Raw genomic sequence first — 21,423 nt, 5'->3', positions numbered from 1 at the left:
AGTCCACCCCACTCTACTCCAGTCCAGACCACCTCACCTGATTCACCCAACCCCACTCCATTCTGCCCTGCTCCAATCTGCCCCATTTCAATCTGTCCCACTCCAGTCCAAAACATTCTGTCCCATTTTAGTCCAAAACAATCTTCCCTACTCCAGCCTAAAATTATCTGCTCCATTGTAATAAAAAACAATCTGTCCCACGCCAAACCATGATAATCTACCCCACTCTAGTCTGCCCTGCTACAATCCAAAACAGTCTGCATCAAACCAATCTGCACCACTCCAATCAAAAACAATCTGCCATACTGCTAACCAACGCAATCTGCTCTACTACAAACCAAAACAATCTGCCCCACTCATATCTGCTGCACTCAATCAAAATCAGTCTACCGCACCCCAATCCAAAACAAGCTGCCCACTCCAATCCAAATCAATCTGCCACACCCCAATCCAAATCAATCTGCCTCTCTCCAATAAATAACTATCTGCCCCACTCCAGTAAATAACAATCTGCCCGCTCCAATCCAAAACAATCTGCTGCACCCCAATCCAAAACAATCTGCCTCACTCCAATAAATAACAATCTGCACACTCCATTCCAAAGCAATCTGCCCCACTCCAATCCAAAACAGTCTGCTTCACTCCAATAAATAACAATCTGCCCCACTCAAATAAATAACAATCCCGCTCCATTCCAAAACAATCTGCCTCACTGCAATAAATAACAATCTGCCCCCACTCCAGTAAATAACACTCTGCCCCCACTCCAATCCAAAACAATCTGCCACACTCCAATCCAAATCAATCTCCCTTAATCAAATAAATAACAATCTGCCCAGCTCCAATCCAAAACAATCTGCCACACCCCAATTCAAATCAATCTGCCTCACTCCACTAAATAACAATCTGCCCCACTCCAGTAAATAACAATCTGCCCGCTCAAATCCAAAACAATTTGCCACACCCCAATCCAAATCAATCTACCTCACTCCAATATATAACAATATGCCCCACTCCAAACCAAAACAGTCTTCCCCGCTCCAGTCCAAAACAGTCTGCCCCACTTGAATCCAAAACAATCAGCCCCACTTTTTAATTCAAAAGTGTGCTCCACTCCAATCCAAAACAATCCTTCCCACTACAGTCCAAAGCAATGTGCCCCACAACAATTCAAAACAATCTCACCTGCTCGGAGATGTCCCAGTATAATCTAAAACAATCTGCCTCACTCCAATTTGCCCCACACCGATCCAAAATAATCTGCCCCACTCCAATCCAAAACAATCTGCCCCACCCCAAACCAAAACAATCTGGCCCACTCCAATCCATGATAATCTACCTAACTCCAGTCTGCAACACTCCACACCACTAACGTTTAGCCATGCTGAACAGAAGCCACACTGATGTTCAACATGGCAAAATACATTGTCAAAGCCAATAGCTCTTGTATTGGCGAGACCCATTGGCTTTGCCAATGCTTGTTAAGATTGTAAGCTCACAAGCTTTACTAAACCGAAAAGATCAACCATCGCAAATATTTTTTTTATGGTGCATGCTATCCAACTTTATTTGGAAACTGAAGATACATTTGTATTGTATACTTTGAGTCCTCAACTGCTCCGGTGGTACCATACCAGTAATTAATTGTTCTTTGATAGTACTTGAATATTGTATTTGGCAAATCTGCTCCAACCTCAGTGGCAAGTGTGCTGAGCCCCCCCGGAGACTTTAACCAGATCTTCTATAGTGTTACCTCAAACATGTAGATTTGCTGGATATCTTTTTACTCTATAATCTCGCTACCATATAACAACAGGTTAACAATTTTCAAGCTATATAATACCTTAACTACCTCCAGCGATTGTGACCCAGTATGTAATCCATTCATTTCAGGTCTGCAGGCACTGCTTTAGCTCCCTGCTCCAGTACATCAATGTTTCTCTTAAAATTGTTGGTACTTAAAAATGATCCTCCCTCGGGTATGTATACTCTTTCGCAGCCTCCAGTTCTTGAGTGTTGAGTGGCATCTTCTGCTTTTTAACACTTATTGGTTTCTTTGTAAAATCCAAAAACTGTGACTTTTGTTTTAGCAACATTTATTAACAATTAATTCACCTGATAGTAATTGACACATTTGTTTAGTCATCTCTGCAGACCTACCCATGTAAAGAAAATTAAAACAGTTTTATAAGTATGTAATAAATTTGAGATGCATCCTACACCCAGTTTCGGGGGAAATAAGCGTGCAGACTTGAATATTTAGTGAGTGTCTGCAGTATGTATCAAGAATAATACGGAAGCCAGGATACGGCTTTGCCTCAGTCCATTTGCGGTTTCACTATTCCTTGCCAAAGCACCAGTACTGCTGAGTTGGATTTGTGCCTAAGTGCCCTAATTGCAATTGATTTGTCAATTTCAGGAGACCTGAAGGAATCCTCAATTGTGCCATTTTTTTACAGCGTCTTGTTCTATTAATAGTGTCAGATGCTATTTTTAGGTCGATATAGGCAATTATAATGTTGTCCTTTCCTTACTGCATATTTCTCAGTAAGCGGTTTTAGTAAAAACAACTGTCATTAGTTGCATAACCCTTCCGGAATCATAATTACATTTTTGGCCAGGAATATCTGTAAGGATCATCCAGTAATTACTTGACAATTCTTGGGTCCTTTTTTATGTAATGGTACCCTCATACAGCTGCTCCACGTGTCCGGCATTTCCTGTATTCTAATGACTGCATCATGTAATGATGTCAGAACTTGACTCCATAAAATTGGATTTGCCTTTAAGTTATTTGTAGACCATCCCACCCTTGAACTCTTATGATCTTAGTTAGGTATTGGACTTCCTTTATTGATAGGGTAAGGACTTCTTGTAAGATATTTGGTTGGTTTGCCTTTTTTACAAATCATCCCTTTCAAAATTTAAATAGCTTGAATTACAAGTTTTGCAATACAGCTTCAAGATATTCTTGACCCTAATGTCCTCTTCAATTAGATCCGCGACCACCTTTTCTTTTTACTTTCCGGCACATAACCTGTTAAATCCCAAAACACTTTATCTTCTTTCTCGTAGAGCACATATGACCTCATCAATTTCTTTACTTTTTGGACTCAATTTGCTATCCTAATTTTCTTCTGACATAGTTTCCTATGTTTTTTTTTTTATAAGAGGGTCTCTTAATGTGTTATCCAATTTAAAAGCTTATCTTACATTCATATTCAATTTCGTTCTTTCTTTATCTTTCAGAGTAAAGGCTCTTTTGAGATTCATTTTTCTTATATTTTGTATGAAGTTATTATAGCCCTCCAATATTTCTAGTGCTGACTGGTCCATATTTAGTGTCAGAAACTCTTTGATTGTTTTACACTGCCTTTTTAGCTGTGACGACCAAACAGTCCTATTGTTTTCACAGAACGTTTTTTGGCTATTTTGCCAAATTTCTCTATGAGTTAAACCTTATCCAGTATGAGCAGAAGTGGTTTATAATCACTTCTGGATCTCTTGCCAACTTCCATATCCCTTACAAATGAAAAACACCCATTACAGAAAATACTGTAAAACCAGTAAGAGATTCTGTCTTACTATTATTATTCGTACGAATCCTTCTTCTGTTTAAGGGCCATATCAAGCTTTTCTCCCCATATTCTGATTTACATTTATAAAATGTTCGAGGCATGCTATCCAACCCATGTTCCAAATCCAATTGAAAAACAACTATTTCAGGTGAAGACGTTTTGAGTTTAAATCCCTCAAAAGTGATAGTGGTAAGGAAGAAAATGTACTTCCAATTTCTGAAAAGTGTACAAGCTTTTTAATAGTTGATCCTAATGCTGATTTGGTGTGAGAAAGAAATGTACCACTATTAGCTCTTTCAAATCGGTTTTAGCAAAGTTATTGTTACATCCCTTAAATCTTGAATTTGCTACTGTTATTCTTTAAATTTATTTAGAATTCTCTTACTCTTTAACTCTGTTTAGCACAGCTGTCTGGTTTGCTACGACATGTTGGGGACATTCTGAAACCTTCCCTGGAAATGCATTCCGCCTGTTGCTTACCATTGGCTTTGTGGTTTGTAACTCACATTTTCCGACTTTCTATTGCCGGTTGTATTTGTTTTAGGCTGCCCAGGTTCATTTCATCCCTCCCAAGGAGCAAAGCCTTTTCACACTACCTCTCCCTATATTCTTCCTCAAGTGCTCCTTCCTGTAAACAGGGCTGTAAATCTTGTTCTTCTCTTGTCACATTTGCTGTGCATTCAAAGACAATAGGTCAAACATCAGACCCTATCTTCCAAGGGAGTTTGATGTTTATTTTTATTTCTCTGACTTCAAAGAGAGAGGATTTATGTGACGATCTTGCTGGATACTAGGGAAAGAAAGGGATTTTTAAGCATACAGTAACATTTAAATGAACTGTGCAAGTATTTCAGAATTAGAAAAGCACAAATGAAGCACATTTTTGTTAATTATTGTAGTAAGTTGGAAACAAATACGTTACTATGATAAAAAATAAATCAATACACTAGGTCAGTGGTTGCCAACTTGTGGGCCGGGGACCCCTGGGGTTCTGTGAAGCCTCCTCAGGGGGTCTGCGGCTGCTTAGAAAATGTAATAACATTAACACATTAGGTCCCCAGCTTTCAGTAATGACTCATTGGGGGGGTCCCCAGATTCCAATAATGATTGAGTCGGGGTTCATGGGTTTCAGTAGTGAAAAAGTGGGGGTCCAGAGAAGTAAAAAGTTTGGGAACCACTGCACTAGGTGATGCCTTTTTCCATACATTCCTGTTTGTGTGCTGTATAGTTTAATCAGTAAAACTGTATGTCTGTGCAAATGTAATGGTCATTTCAATTTAAAATATGTTATCTGTAATTGCAGTGTGCTACCACACCATGCATTCTCCACTCTACACCATGCCACTCTACTCTTCAGCACTCCACTTTACACCGTGCTTCTGCACTCTACTCCCCTCTGCACCGCTCCACTCGACGACACTGCACTCTATGCACTTCACTCTGTGCTTCCCTACTTTGCACCGCTCTACTCTATGCCGCACTACTCCACTCCACTGCAGTCTTTGCCACTGTACTCTACACCACTCAAGTGCAGGCCACTCCACTCTAGTCTGCACAACTCCACTCTATGCCATTTCACTATGTCACCCTGCACACTATACCACTGCACAGCATGGCAATGCACTCCACTCTGTACCACTTCACTCTACAGCCCAAAACTCTATGCCAATCCATTGTACACCACTGGAATCTACTCTGCACCCTATGCCACTGCACTGTGCACCTTTTTATGCCATTACTCTATGTCACTCTGCTCTACGCCATTGCGCCCTACTCTACACCACTCCACTCTGAAAAATTCTACTCTATGCCACTCTACTCCACTCTGCGCTACTCTATTCTACGCCACTCTACTCTCAATCAATGCACTATACGCCACAGCACTCTGTCACTGCATTGTATGCCACTGCACTCTACTCTGCACCAATGCACTCCATGCCTCTCTACTCTAGTGTCAGTGCACTATACTCTGCAAAACTCTACACCAGTGCATTCTTTCCCAGTCCACTCTCCTCTACGCCACTCTACTGTACGCTGCTCTATGCAACCTCAGTCTATGCCACTCCAATACATGGCACTCTATGCTACTCCACTCTACTGCACTCCAAGCCTCTCTACTCTCCACCACTACCTATTAGCCATGCTGAACAGCAGCCACACTGCTGTACAACATGGCTAAAACACATAGGCAAAGCAATTAAATCTAATATAGGTGAGACCTATTGGCTTCACCAGTGCTTGTTTACTGAAACCATTAACATTATTCCTCCTGCCAGGCAGGCGTCCACATTTCCCTTTTCAGAGCTTTATTTTCATAGACCAGGTAATCCTCAAATTCAACATTTTCACCTTATAATGTTTCTTGCAAGGTTACTATTGTAAAGACATTTTCTGCAAGTTGCAGGGCACTAATAACAGTAATGAAAAGATTTTGCTGTGGGGTGATCCAAATCTCTGTCATCTGTGAGGTAGAAATGTGGGCCTTGGTACTTACTTTTGGATGTTGATTCCAGTGAAGTCATTTTTGTAGGTCAAAGCATACCAGACAGTATGATTTGCTTATGACTTTGTTGTGGTCATTCTGAAGGTTTCCCTGGGAATGTATTCCGTCCATTGCTGACTATTGGCTTTGTGGTCTGTAACTCACATTTTCTGGCTTACTGTTTGCTGGCTTTATTTGTTTTAGGCTGTCCTCCTTCAGTTTGTCTCTCCCTTTGCCCGAATCTAGTTCACTGTATTTTTTCATTAACTCACTTTCTATAGATAGGCCTTTAAATCTTGTTCTTATCTTGTCACATTTTCTGCGCTTTCAAAGACAGAAGTCAAATGTAAGCAGCCTCAGTCTTCAAAGTGAGAGAATGTATGTGACAATCCTGCAGAGAAGCCCATGTGAGAGGAGAGGGTTTAGGATTTTATTTTTCTAGTGCACAACAAAACAAAATCAACTGTGTTGATGTTTCAGAATCTATCAGAATTAGTACAAATGAAGTACTTTGTTTATAATTTTGAGTGTGATGGAAACAAATATTTGAAAACCATCACAACACATTAATACACTAGGGGCCAGATGTAGGAAAAAGGCAATTTGCGACTTGCAAATTGCGAGTCCCTGCGACTCGCAATTTGCAAGTCGCAAATTGCTATGCAGTACGGTGTCTCAGACACCGACTGCAACTCTCAATGGGGTCGCAATGACCCACCTCATGAATATTCATGAGGTGGGTCGCAAATTGAGGCCCCATTGCGAGTATAGGCACTCGCTAACATGGAGGCCTGCTGACGTCAGCAGGCCTCCATGTTAGCGACCTGCTTTTAAATAAAGCAGTTTTTTTTTTTTTTTTTGAAGTGTAGCCCGTTTTCCTCACAGGAAAACGAGCTGCACTTCAAAAAAAACCGAAACCTTTAGTTTCGGTTTTTTTTCAGGGCAGGGAGTGGTCCCTTGGACCACTCCCTGCCCTGAAAAAATTTTTTGGGGTACAATCACGAACTGGAAGGGATCCCATGGGGACCCCTTCCAATTTGCGATTGGGTTACCATCCACTTGAAGTGGATGGTAACTGCGATGCCATTTGCGACTGCATATGCGGTCGCAAATGGTATTGCATCCCAATGCGACTCGCAAATAGGAAGGGAACACCCCTTCCTATTTGCGAGTCTGAAATGCATTTTGCGAGTCGGAGCCGACTCGCAAAATGCATTTCTGAATGGCAAAGTGGCTTTTGCGCCTCGCAAACGGCGATTTTCGCCGTTTGCGAGGCGCAAACACTTTGCTACATCTGGCCCTAGGTACTGACATTTGCACACATTATCGTTTGAGTGCAGTAAAACTGTATTTTGGTGTAAATGTAATGGCCATTTCAATTGAAAATGTGTTGTCTATAATGGCAATGCATTACCACACCATGCATACCACACACTGCGCTGCTGTATGCCACATCACTCCATTTCACTCCACTCCACGCCACTCATTCCACCACATAGCATGCCACACCTCTCTACGCCCCTCCACTCCATAGCACTTACCCCAATCGGCTCTAATCTACCCCACTCTACTCCATTCTTTCCTACTCCACTCAATCTACCCTACTTCTCTTTGCTATATCTACTCTACTCCATTCTACCCCACTCCACCAAATCTACCCAACTTCACTCCGGTCTACCCCATCCCAATCTACCCCACCCCACTTTAGCCGACCCCTCTCCAGTCTAATCTACCCCATTCCCATCTGCCTGACTCCACTACAATCTACCCCACTCCGGTCTAATCTACCCCACTTCAGTCTCCCCCACTACACTCAGTCTAACCCAGTCCAATCTACCCCACTCCACCCCCATCAACAGCACTCCACTCGAATGTACCCCACTCTGCTCCAGTCTTATTCCACCCCACTCCTGTCTACTCCAATCTACCTGACTCCCCTCCAATGTAGCCCAGTCTAATTTACCCCACCCTTCTCCATTCCAATGTCCCCCACACTCCTCCAAACTCCACTACAACCTTTTCAACTCCTCTCCACTGTAGTCTATACCACGCCAATCTACCCCACTCCACCACAATCTACCCCACGTCAATATACCACAGTCTAATCTATTCCAATCTACCACACTCCAGTCCACCCAGTCTGCCTTCTCCACTCCAGTCCATCACACTGCACTCTATCCAAATCTACCCCACTCCACTTCACTTAAATATACCACACTCCACTTCACTCCAGTCCACCACACTCCACCCCACTCCAATCTACCCAACCTCACCCAAATCTACCATTCTCCAATCTACCCCCAATTTACCTGCCCGAATCTACGCGATTTCACTCTACCCCTATCAACTCCACTCCAATCTACTCCGCTCCCCTTCACTCCACCCCATTCCAATGTACCCCATCCCTCTCTACCCCACCCCAGTCCACCCCACTCCTCCCTACCTCACTTCAAACTACAGCACTCCACTCATCCAACTCCATTCTACCCCACTTCAATCTACCCCACTACATTCTTATCTACCCTACTCTAATCCACCCAATATACCCCACTCCACTCTAATCTACCCACTTCACTCCACTCCTTATCTACCCCACTCTTCCCCGATTTGTCTAAATCCACTCCAATCCCCACTTCATTCCAATTAATTCAGCTCCACTCAAATCTACCCCACTCTAATCCACCTAATGTGCCCCACTCCGCTTTGCCCCAATCTACCCCACTCCACTTCACCCCAATCTACCCCACTCCACTTCACTCCAATCTACCAATCAAATCTACCCCAGTCCAGTCTAATCCACTCCACCCCAAACTACCCTACTCCAATCTACTCCATCCCAGTCCGCCCCACTCCAAATTAAACCAGTGTACTCTACACCAACCTACCCCACTTTGACCTAATCTACCCTGCTTCACCCCATTCCAATCTACACCGTCCCAATCTATCTCACCCCACCCCATCCCAATCAGCCACACTCCACTCCAATCTACCTCAGCTAACCCCACTCCTATCTATTCCACTCCAATCTACCCCTTTTCACTCCAATCTACCATACTATATTCCACATTAATTACCCCACTCCACTCCAATCTAGCCAAATCCACCACACTCTTTCACAGTCTACCTCACTCAAGTCAACTCCAATACATCCCACTCCACTCTAACCCGATTTACCCTCACTTTAGTATACCCCACACCAATCTACTCCACCCCAGTTCAATCTGCCCCACGCCCACTCCAGTCTATCCCAGTCTACACCACTCCAGCATACTTCACTCTAATATACCCCACTCTGTCCCAATTTACCTCACCCCACCCGCCTCTAATCTATCCCACCTATCCCAGTTGACCCCACACCACTCTACTCCACCCCAATCTACTGCACTCCAGTCTACCCAACTCTATTCCAAACTACCCCATCCCACACTTTACTCCAATCTACCCCAATGAATCCCACTCAATTCTACCCAATCTACCCTGATCTAACCTACTACTACCTACCCCACTCCACTCCAACCCACCTCACTCCACCCCAGTCTACCCCATTCACCTCAATCTATTCCAGTTCAGTCTACCCCAGTCCAATCAACCCAAAAAAAACCATTCTCTCGTAGGGGATTTCCATGTATAGTCATAAGCACTGAATAGTTCCGCGCGCCTGCGGGGACCCCGGAGCACTGATGTGAAGTATATTCTTAAGTGCAAACACCAGCCGTTTGAAGAAAAGGTCTGTCAAAAAACACTTAAGAATAACATTGTGCAGCCTATGTGAACAGCTACACAGGCCAAATTGTTGAAAAGAAAATCAATAGTAGTGTAAATTCATGTTCAAACACCTATTTATTCTAGAAATGTAATAACAAATACATTCTCATACTTTATTTACACCTCTGATGAGAATAAAACAATGCAGGGCAGTGTAGCCCATAGGCTGCCATTATACAGAATGTAAATAGAGCTGTGCCTTTAAGAAAGCAAAGTCTTCCTGTATCCCATCATGCACAGCAACAGGCAGTTGCCTCAGTTCTTTTTTCCGGCTCCTGCTGACAGGACCCTGAAGCATTGAGCTCTACCTCACAAAGCTTTTTGTGACAGAAATTCATTGAAATATCTTTTGAATTTCATTTTCACTCGACGTTTTTACCTTTGAGTGATCATTTTCTACTGATTTCTGTTAAATTCTGACAGAATTTTGAGGTTTTTCTAGTTAGAAATGCCTTCACTTTTTGATAAATGTCCTTCTTGTGGCAGAAAGAAGGCTAAAACAGATCCACATAGGGTCTGTATAATTTGTCTTCCATCCAGCCACAAACCGGAGTCGTGTGACATTTGTAAAACCTTCTCTAGAAGAACCCTTCGTGATAGAGAGAAGATCCGACTTCAGGCGAGAGAGGACAGGAGAAAAAGTGACCATTCCACTACAGAGCGAGGAGAAGGTCAGGCTTTTACCAGGGCTCAACCTGTTTCCTCCATGACTCCTTCCAGACCTGCTGAAAAACGACATAGATCTCCGACGACGTCGAGAGTGTCGACGTCGAAGCAGGGAACGGCGCCAACATGTTCGCCGTCGAGGAGTGGTTCGCCGGCGAGAAAAAGACCTCGTTCGCCGTCGACAGCTATTTCGACGTCGAGGCGGCGAAGACACCCGACGTCGAGAGGATCTGGGTCACCGTCGACACGGCGAACACAGTCCACGCGAAGGAGATCCGAGTCGGGCTCGCCGTCGACACGGCGAGGGAGATCGCCGTCGAGAGAGAGTGTTCGCCGTCGGAGGCGTTCACCGTCACTGCACCGACGTCGAGGGTCGTCGTCGAGAGGTTCTCAGTGGCGAGACGAGTCGACGTCTAGAGGCACTCGCCGTCACCGCAGTTCGACGTCGAGGAGTGCTTCGACGTCGAGAAGACCATCTAAGAGGCCTAGAAGGGTTTATACAACCTCGGAATCCTCGGCCTCGCTTATCCTACTTCCAGCATCGCCACAGCTCTCGCAAAGGCAGTCGCCGTTACCACAGACGCCGGTAACACCTACGGCTCCTCTTCCGGCGCCTCCTCCAGAGCCTGTTCCGAGGACTCCAACGCGATCTGCAGGGCGTTCTGGATATTCGTCGAGGCGTACATCTACTTCTAGGCACCGTCGTCAGGAATCACATCATGGACATTCTTCATCGTCCACACGGGACTACTCTCCAACCTTATCGGACTCACCGTCCCCAAGAGTGTCCCCCATAGATGATGTCAACACATTTCAGGAGGTCTTAGTGAGAGGGGCAACCAAGCTGAATATCCCGCTAGCAGCTCCGGCCCCATCGACATCAGTAATCTTTGAGACCTTGCATCAAAAGACATCTTCACAACCTTTACTTCCACTGGTTCCGGGTCTTATTGAGCCAGCAATGGACATTTTTCTCACGCCGGCTACAACAAAGTCTGCTCCTTCCAGACTCATTAAAAAGTACCGTCCACCAGAGCAAGATCCTCTATTCTTGAGGTCGGACCCAGTACCAGACTCGGTAGTTATAGTGGCAGCGAAGAAATCGCATTCGACGTCACCGTCTTCCTCTGCTCCTCCAGACAAAGAGCAGAAAGATCGATGCTGCAGGAAGAAAAGTATGCTCGACGGCATCCATCACCATGAAAGCAGCCAGTGCCACTGCTTTATTAGGGAGATATGATTGATCCCTCTGGGACTCTATACTGCAGTTCGCGGAGCATCTCCCTAGGGACAAAAGGGAAGATTTCCTAGAGGTCGTGAGCGAGGGAGCTATGGTTTCTAACCAGATTATAAGTGCTGCGGCGGATTCTTCAACACTATCCGCACATAACTATGCTCATGGTATAGCGCTCAGGAGACATGCAGGGCTGCGGCTTACATCGCTTAAACCTGAAGCACAGCAGAGGATACAGAACCTACCTTTCTCAGGCTCCATTTTGTTCGGCTCTCATGCCGATGACGAGATGGCCAGAATGAAGTCGGAGCTGGATACCCTGAAAGCGGTAGGCATGGAGCGACCTAAAGAACAGCGAAAAGGATTCCGCCCATATCAAAGAAGACTGTTCACCCACAGGTATCAGACTCCACATTGGACGTCTTCACGCCCTCAGCAACAGCAGCAGCATCAGAGGGGCTTCTCCAGAAGGTCGACAAGGGGTCGTTCAACACCTCAGACCCAGACACCTCGACAGGCGCCCGCGTCTAAGCCCTGAATCTTCGCTTCCCCCTCCTCTGTTATCCACTCCGGTAGGGGGAAGTATCTCAAATCATCTGGACGAGTGGCTACGCATCACATCAGACGCCTGGGTTTTGAATATTGTGAGACATGGTTACGTTCTCAGATTCACCAGTCCTCCACCATCTATTCCACCCAAAACAACCAACCGACACCTCGAAGCTCTTCAGTTAGAAGTCACCATCCTATTGCAAAAAAGAGCCATAGAACCCGTCCCGATCAGCCAGCAAGGGAAGGGGATTTATTCGAGGTATTTCCTTGTGCCAAAAAAAGACAAGCAAGAGTTTCGTCCCATTTTAGACCTAAGGACAGCAAACAAGTGGATTCGCAAAGAGAAATTCAGGATGCTATCCTTGCACCAAATTTACCCACATCTTCGTCAGGGCGACTGGCTCTGTGCAGTAGACCTTTGCGACGCTTATTTTCATATTCCGGTGGCCAAGAAACATCGAAAATTCTTAAGGTTCACCGTCGGAAAACATCATTACCAATTTGCGGTTCTGCCCTTCGGCCTAAAATCAGCGCCGAGGACTTTTTCCAAATGCATGGCGGTGGTAGCCGCCCATTTGAGGAAGCATCGAATTTTTGTCTACCCCTATCTAGACGATTGGCTCATAAAGGCCTCCAGTTATCTAGAAACGCAACAACATTTCAAATGGACTCTACAGCTGTTACAGAAACTCGGTCTTCAAGTAAATCTCCTGAAATCCACAGCAACACCGGTTCAGAGGTTGCATTACTTAGGAGCCATTATAGATACAAATCTAGGAAAGGTGTTTCCTTCGGAGGAACGACGATTATCGATTCTCCAAAAGTGCAAACAACTGCAAGAGGCTCCACAGACCACTGCAAGAGTAATAGCTTCCCTACTGGGCTCGATGGCGTCTTGTATCCATCTCGTTCCCAATGCTCGCCTCCATATGAGACCATTACAGGAAAACCTGGAGGATCAATGGAGTCAACTAATGAACGAATGGGAGAACAAAGTCCTCCTTTCTCCCCACGCCTTACAGTCCCTCAAGTGGTGGTGTCTACCCGACAATCTCTTGGTGGGGATTCCGTTCCAACGACAGCCTCCAGCTCAAACCATCGTAACAGATGCGTCACTGCTCGGATGGGGAGCGCACATGGAACATCTTCGAGTCCAAGGCAAGTGGTCACAGAAAGAGAGTCTCTATCACATCAACCTGCTGGAACTTCGAGCGGTCCACCTTGCGCTCAAAGCTTTCCTTCCCTCTCTGAGAGCGGAAACTCTCCTTCTTCAGACGGACAACGTGGCCACCATGTACTATGTAAACAAACAAGGAGGCACCAGGTCCAGGATTTTATCCAGGGAGGCTCAGACAATCTGGCATTGGCTTCTAGCCAGGAACATGTCGCTAGTAGCAACTCACCTGCCGGGCATCCAGAATGTGCAAGCGGATGCTCTCAGCCGAGTAATGGACGAGAACCACAAGTGGGTTCTACACGACGACGACGTTCATTCCATTTTCGCACTATGGGGTTCCCCCTCTATAGACCTGTTCGCAACCCCAGAAAACAAAAAATGCCAAAACTTCGCCTCCAGATATTACCATCCAGGGACACTGGGGAATGCCCTGTGGATAAGCTGGTCAGGAGCATTTCTTTACGCCTTTCCACCGCTTCCCCTGATTCCGGCGGTCCTCCAGAAGTTATCCAATGCTCAGTCCAAAATGATCCTGATTGCTCCGGAATGGCCACGACAATGGTGGTTCCCAGACCTTCTTCACCGGTCACTCAAACCACACATCAGGCTCCCTTATCGTCCGGACCTGCTCACGAAGTTCGGAGGGCAGATATCTCATCCCAACCTCTCATCACTGAGTTTGGCAGCATGGCTCCTGAGCTAGTGCAATATGGACACTTGAACTTACCTCAGGACTGTATGGAAATCCTGAGAGAAGCTAAGCGCCCTTCCACACGATCCACTTATGCAAGCAAGTGGAAGAGATTTTGTGGGTGGTGTTTAGACAACAACATTGACCCGATATCCTGTGGAGAAGAGTCTATTCTGCCATACCTCCTAACATTGGCAAAATCGGGCTTACAATTATCATCAATAAAGGTACATTTGGCGGCTCTAACAGCATACAGGAAGAGCCCATCACAACCGTCCTTTTTTCGAATCCCAATTATTAAAGACTTCCTGGAGGGTTTAAAAAAGGTTTTTCCCCCCATTAGAAGGCCGTCTCCTCCATGGGAATTGAATGTTGTCCTATCGCGCCTGATGCTACCTCCATTCGAGCCAATACATAAGGCATCGCTTCAACATCTCACATGGAAAACTGCTTTTCTGGTGGCAATCACTTCAGCGCGTAGGGTCAGTGAAATCCAAGCCCTTTGCTCTCAGGAACCCTACACGGTTTTTCATTCTGCGAAAGTGGTAATGAGAACTCATCCAAAATTTTTACCGAAAGTCGTCTCCGATTTTCATGTGAATCAAACCATTTCACTTCCAACTTTCTTTCAAAATCCAGCTAATCCTGCTGAGAGAACGCTGCACTCTCTGGATGTAAAGAGGGTTTTGAAATTTTACTTGGACAGGACAAAATGCTTACGTAAATCACAACAGCTTTTTGTTAACTATGGCCCACTTAGAACAGGGTTGGGCACGTCTAAGCAATCACTATCCAGGTGGATTGTTTCATGTATAATGTTATGTTATCAGTTAGCGAACAAGTCCCTCGGTGGTAGGCCAAAAGCCCACTCTACTAGAGGGAAGGCAGCTACTACAGCCTTAATGAGAAATATACCTTTGGCAGAAATATGCAAGGCTGCCACTTGGAAGTCTGTCCATACCTTTACTCAGCATTACTGCCTTGATACAGACGCTAGGGCGGATGCACAGGTTGGACAGGCCTTGCTTAAGAACTTATTTGCATAACTTTAGTGTTTTGGCACTATTTTTTCTGTCTGCTCCACCGCGGTTATGGGGATGGGCTTGCTACTCTATTCAGTGCTTATGACTATACATGGAAATCCCCTACGAGAGAAGGAATGGTTTCTTACCTGTAACTCCAGTTCTCTCGTAGGGGTATTTCCATGATAGTCATAAGCAACCCTCCCTCCTCCCCGGTGGAGTTCACATAGAAAAAGTTGCCATAAATATGGTTGATGTTGGTACTCCAACAAAGCTTGTTCCAGGTTAAAAGCCTTCAAAAAGAACTGAGGCAACTGCCTGTTGCTGTGCATGATGGGATACAGGAAGACTTTGCTTTCTTAAAGGCACAGCTCTATTTACATTCTGTATAATGGCAGCCTATGGGCTACACTGCCCTGCATTGTTTTATTCTCATCAGAGGTGTAAATAAAGTATGAGAATGTATTTGTTATTACATTTCTAGAATAAATAGGTGTTTGAACATGAATTTACACTACTATTGATTTTCTTTTCAACAATTTGGCCTGTGTAGCTGTTCACATAGGCTGCACAATGTTATTCTTAAGTGTTTTTTGACAGACCTTTTCTTCAAACGGCTGGTGTTTGCACTTAAGAATATACTTCACATCAGTGCTCCGGGGTCCCCGCAGGCGCGCGGAACTATTCAGTGCTTATGACTATCATGGAAATACCCCTACGAGAGAACTGGAGTTACAGGTAAGAAACCATTCCTTCCAATCTACCCAACTACAATCTACCCAATCCACACCCACTCATTCTACCCCACTCTACCCCGACTCCAGTCTATCCCTCCCCACATCACCCCTCTAACTTGTAGTCATGCTGAACAGCAGCCACACTGGTGTACAACATGGATAAAGCACATTGCTAAAGCCAATAGCTCTTGCATAGGTGAGACCTATTGGCTTTGCCAATGCTTGTTGTTTATGTGCTGTTTTTCAACCATTCGTGTTTCAGTAGTCTTCTGCCCTCCTGGAAATTTTCTGTAGGTCTGCTTTCTAAGTTGGGCTACTGCTAAGTTAGTCTTTCAAGAGTTGAGCAGTTTGTGCAAGAAGTGCCTAGGCTTAACTTTAGGAGCTATTTTTCTGATTTACCTTTCTTCCCGCAGATTCATCGTCATCCTGTATTCTCGCCTCTCTAGCGTCTGTGTTCTGGTTTGGTTATAGTATTGTTAAATGTACTGTGCTTGGCGCCTCGTTTTAAATATGCCTTTTTGGAGCGAGGAAATTAGGCATAGTGGGCATCATGGATGTGAGGAGTTTACTTTATGTAGCATTCAGTGGTGCCTACACAGCTCTGATGCTGGTTCTAATGTTTGCCTTTTGCTGCAATTGAACCTTTTTCATAGTCTGTCTGGTGCATAGGAAGAGATAATGAGTCTGAAAAGAGGTTGAGTATGCATCAGAAAAACTGTTGCATAATTTTTCAATACACTTCTCCCTAATAGAATATGTCTCTGTTAGGAAGACTAGAACAGTTGCTGTACTAGCACAGAGTAGGTGCAGGACCCTTGTGTTTATAAACTTCCAAGGAGGGAGAAGGATGCATCTCTGTCCGTAGACTGAGTGAAGGAATGTCACCTTACTTAAAATGCATGAGCCACAATGGCGAGGTAGATATTTACCCAAGTTAACAGGAACCTTGCCTTCTGAAGAATTGTTGGGTTGTGAATGGTTACGTTTTGCTCTGTTGTGTGGGAGGCGTGATAATAAGCTTTCATGGTATGGTATCAAGCATACCTGTGTATGTGTTTACTCACATGAACAGCTTTCCGAACCCTCCTCAATTATGTGTCTCTATGTTCAGTGTGGAACCCGGACCGAGACGTGTGCCCACTCCTGTGAAATATACTACCTAACAGAGAGCAGGGGTATTTACCTTGTAGGTGAGGAAACCATCGCTGCTTGCGCGACTTGTATTTTTTTGTATGTGAACTGTAAGAATTGATGTTTGATTCTGTTTTACTAACCCTTTGTTAAAGCTGTTTTATTTTTACTTGAATATTATTGTATTTTGTAGTTATTAACAAAATTGTAGAAACACGTTTTCATCTTTCGGGAATATGAAGGAATTGATAGTTGAAAGTGGTGTAATTCCCCAGTTAACTATGCCTCAAATGTGTTACATGTACTTTTACCTGGCCTGATGCTATATTTTTTCTTTAGGTGGCTTAGACAGCGTGGAGTACTTTGACATCAAACTGAATGAATGGAAGATAGTGTCGCCAATGCCTTGGAAGGGAGTAACTGTGAAATGTGCTGCTGTCGGCTCCATGCTTTATGTGCTGGCTGGCTTCCAGGGTGTTGGACGACTGGGTCACATCTTGGAGTACAACACTGAAACGGACAAGTGGGTTGCCAACTCCAAAGTCCGCGCTTTCCCTGTAACCAGCTGCTTAATATGTGTTGTTGACACTTGTGGGGCCAATGAAGAAACTTTGGAAACATGACTCTTCTGGAGGCAGAAGGACCCTATGTTTTAAACAGATGGAAGTGGAGCACATTGCTTCAAGCCGTCTGGTAAAAAAAAAAAAAAGTATATGATCATGATTGTTGTACTTCTGTATTTAACAAAAAAATGCATTCTTTTAAAGATCCAACGTCAGCTTGATAAATTATCTGCACATTTACCAAATACGTCTCCTCGGTCCTCAAGCAGACTCAATTTGCGTATGAGTTTGTTTCCATGCCACATCTTCAACAGCACGTGCAAAACGAGTTAAGTGAAAAAGCTTCTCAAAATTGACACAATTTAAAACCCAAAAAAGTGATGTTTAATTTTATCTTATCATAATAAGTCGTCTTATTGAAAAGCCTTTTGGTTTAACACAACTCTGTTGTCCCAAAATAGCCTGAGTATATTAGAAAGGAATTCGGCAGTAGTAGTTAATTGAAGTAGGGGCTCGTTAATTTTAAAAATCCTGTGTAAGCTGTGTGTTTTTGGCGTGCTTTTCGTACTACTTTAGTACAGCTGTTCTGCTTTGTTTTAGCAGCATTCACATGTGTATCACTTTTCTGTTATGCGTGAACTCTTATTTAGATTGTTCTGTCTTCTCTAGTCGTCTTTAAAGGACTATTTCTTTTTCTTTTTTACTGCCTATAAAAGTCATAAATCACACTGTTTGATCAAAGGAAGTACAACTTTTTACGTGGAAGAAAGTTTAGTGAGAGGATGTTATGTTTTACAGTAATTAAACAGTGTGACAGTAATTTTGATTGTCAACGCAATACATATTTAAAAGTGGACGACAAGGATTAGCGCATAGTATTTCTAAACTTGTTGAATGGAAAATGTGCAAATGAAAATTCCTGAAGTGATGAGTTTGCTGTTTGTACTATTTATTTTATGCGCCTGGCACTTCCATTTTCAGAGTCTAAGCTGCACTGAATTGGGCCACAGCAAATCAAAAGTATGTCCGTTTTTAGCAGAGTACTTCTTTGGAGCATACAGATCGAGTTTTTCACTAGTGCCATTTCATGATGTTATATTTTCATGATGGGCATAACAAATGGATCTGTGCTGGACAGACGTCTGCATTTAACGCAACCTTTTATACTCAAATTCTGGGCTTTTCAGTGATGTGTTTTTCTTTGATGTACCGGTTGGTACAATTAATAACACATAACCCATTGTGGTAGGTATTTGCGAACCAAAATAAGGGGCCATATGTACCAAAGCATTTTCCCATTGACACAGAATGGGTAAAACCCTTTGATACATCTGGCCCAAGGTCACAAACTCATGCTAGTGTATTGAAGCTTGGGAAATATGTGCGTGGTTTCATGTAAGGAGGTTCTCGTCTCGACCCGTAAGTATTGTCCTGCAGTTTTCTCTTGGTACTTTGTGTACAATATTGTTGAAAGCTGACCGTTTTTCTGATATTTACGATTCAATTCACCTCATATTTTGGAATATGGAGCAAGCAGTTCTGTTATATATCAGACCGTTTCTATTTTTTCATCCCTCATTTTATTCCCATCTCTAATAGGAGTTCTTGTGAAAATATTGTTCCATAGTAGATGACAAGAAATGAAATTAAAGCAGTTAGCAAATTACCCTGCCACTGAATTCATTGTGGTTTAAAGCAAATGATCTGAAAAGTTACTTTTTCCACAAAAACATGTTTGTATTTCTGTATAGAATGGCATAAGCAATTATAAGTTGAGGTCGTCTTTCCTCCTGCACATGGCGAAGAATAGATCAAATGGTCCTGCCTGCAATGCCCTGATGACTGAGTTAACACTGAAAGCAGAGCTTGTGGTAGGAACAAGCCATGTGACTCAATCAGAACATAGTGAATAGCCTCCTCTTGAGCTTTGCTATGTGATACATCATACGTTTTGGGTATTTTTGATGACTGAATGTGTGAAACAATGCAATAAAATATTTAGTCACTGTGTAAGTCTATTTTGCTCATCCAAAATGTTTTTTTGTTTTTTTTCCTCAAGGGTACTTATTAATTTGGGAACAAGCCACCGGTGACCCTGGATCCTTTTCATCACTTTAATGAACATTTGGTGTTAGCAGTAAATCTTTTCATAAATATGTGCTTGTAAGATACTTAATCGTTAACAGAGACACCATAGTGCCTTACTGCTGACAGCTAATACTGTGGAAGTGCACCCTATCTCATTCAAACCTTTCCTCCATTACATCAGTAGGTTCTGTAACCCAAGTCACGAAATGAGCACCACTTTAGTCGCTCACAGACAACACCAACCCATTTTCCACAAAGGCACACACAAATACAACTCTTTCAACCAAGCACTCCTCCATCTGGTAGCACGCTATAATGAGCTTCAGGGCACTTTGGTGGGTTATGAAGCACTATACAAATACTATTACTGCTCTATTTATTTTATTACACCATTTGATGTATTTAGCTTAACTTCCACCACATGGGTTTCAGAGCACTTTACATTGCATCTTGGTACATATAGTCACGCCTACATTGACGATGTGCAAGGCCACATGAGCAACTAAGATGGTGGCTTAGCCCGAAGCTCCATCAGGCATGATTATTTTCTCGGCAGAGGGATGGTTTCCCATGTAACCAGTGCTGCTTCTACAGATGGGTAAAGGGATCCAGAATAGATGAGGCTTAGGGGTAAGGGAATCCAGAATAGGCAAGCCCCGGGGAGAACGCAAAGGGCCGAGTTCTTACCACAGCATTGAAAGACGTGATCGTGGCCTACATGAAAAGACAGATGTCAGATACCAACCAGTGATAGGGGCTGCTGGTGAGCCTGAGACAGTCTCCTTTGCCCACCCTTCTTGTTGAGTGGGTCTATTTGAAAGTACCTCTGGGCCCTGACTCCCATTGCCTGTTCTGCTGTGACTGGTCCTCCTTTGTGGGCGGGTCCCCTGCTGGTGAGTGCAACACAGATGCCATGGAATACCCTCAGTTTACCTCCAGGCAAACTGGGAAGTGGTGAGGCATGGTGCCTCTGCTGCATGGCGCAACTGTTGATCCCCAAAGCCTTGCTGTGAGGAAAAAGATTAACCCTTAGCAATGGATTGCAGCCTCGGGTGCGATTTGGTGAAAATATGATGCCACTTGGCAATGGAAGAAATGTTTAGCAGCCAATAGAGAGAGTTTGTGCTTTCCTGACCATCAGAGATAATATACATGAATGATCCAGATCTTGGTGATACTTTGTTGGCCTTTATACACCTTCGGCTGCCCGTCGGGGAATAGTGAACGCACTACGTTGTCAAATATATGGCTTGGCTGTTGCCCGTGTTGAGGGTGGCGGTATTATAACAGCACACATGGGGCTCTGAAATACTCCCCTTTGTTATCTAGAAACATTGGTTAATGACGTAAGAGTAACCCTATGTGAGGAATCAATGTGTGGACTAAACAGGCACTCATTAGATGAGCCTACGATGGGCAAAGGTCAACCAAAGCAGTGGAAACTTACAGTAGGCACCAGGAAGACACCATGTCATAACAAAATGGCATCCAGCAACTCGGGGGACCCCACTGGCATGGAGGAAGCGGGGCCTCAAGTCACAACAGCAGCCATTTTTTGAACCTTAATACCAGGCTACAGTCAAATCGATGCAAAAATAGACTCTGTGGTGACACGCCTCAACCGCCTTATGGAATGGATAGAAAGTTAAACAATCAAGAAAGATGGCATGGTATGCAGTTGCTCTGATCTTGAAGATTATATGACAGATACCAGAGCCAAAGTTACCTGGCTGCAAA

The 21,423-nt window shown here is 44.0% G+C and overlaps 1 protein-coding gene across 1 annotated transcript in view; it reads left to right on the top strand.

Annotated features, from left to right (window-relative positions):
- The window catches only part of KLHL7 (kelch like family member 7), a 247,515-nt gene extending 227,904 nt beyond the window's left edge, over positions 1-19,611 (top strand). Inside the window, exon 11 of the mRNA XM_069211533.1 lies at positions 17,375-19,611. Within this exon, the coding sequence (XP_069067634.1) occupies positions 17,375-17,658 (284 nt within the window). The 3' untranslated portion in view covers positions 17,659-19,611. The remainder of the gene's footprint in view (positions 1-17,374) is intronic.
- The last annotated feature ends 1,812 nt before the right edge of the window (positions 19,612-21,423 follow it).

Source organism: Pleurodeles waltl, chromosome 10, assembly GCF_031143425.1.
Source record: "Pleurodeles waltl isolate 20211129_DDA chromosome 10, aPleWal1.hap1.20221129, whole genome shotgun sequence".
Classification (NCBI taxonomy): Eukaryota; Metazoa; Chordata; class Amphibia; order Caudata; family Salamandridae; genus Pleurodeles; species Pleurodeles waltl.
Note: the sequence above shows the minus strand (reverse complement) of the source record. Positions and strands in the feature narration are given on the sequence as shown.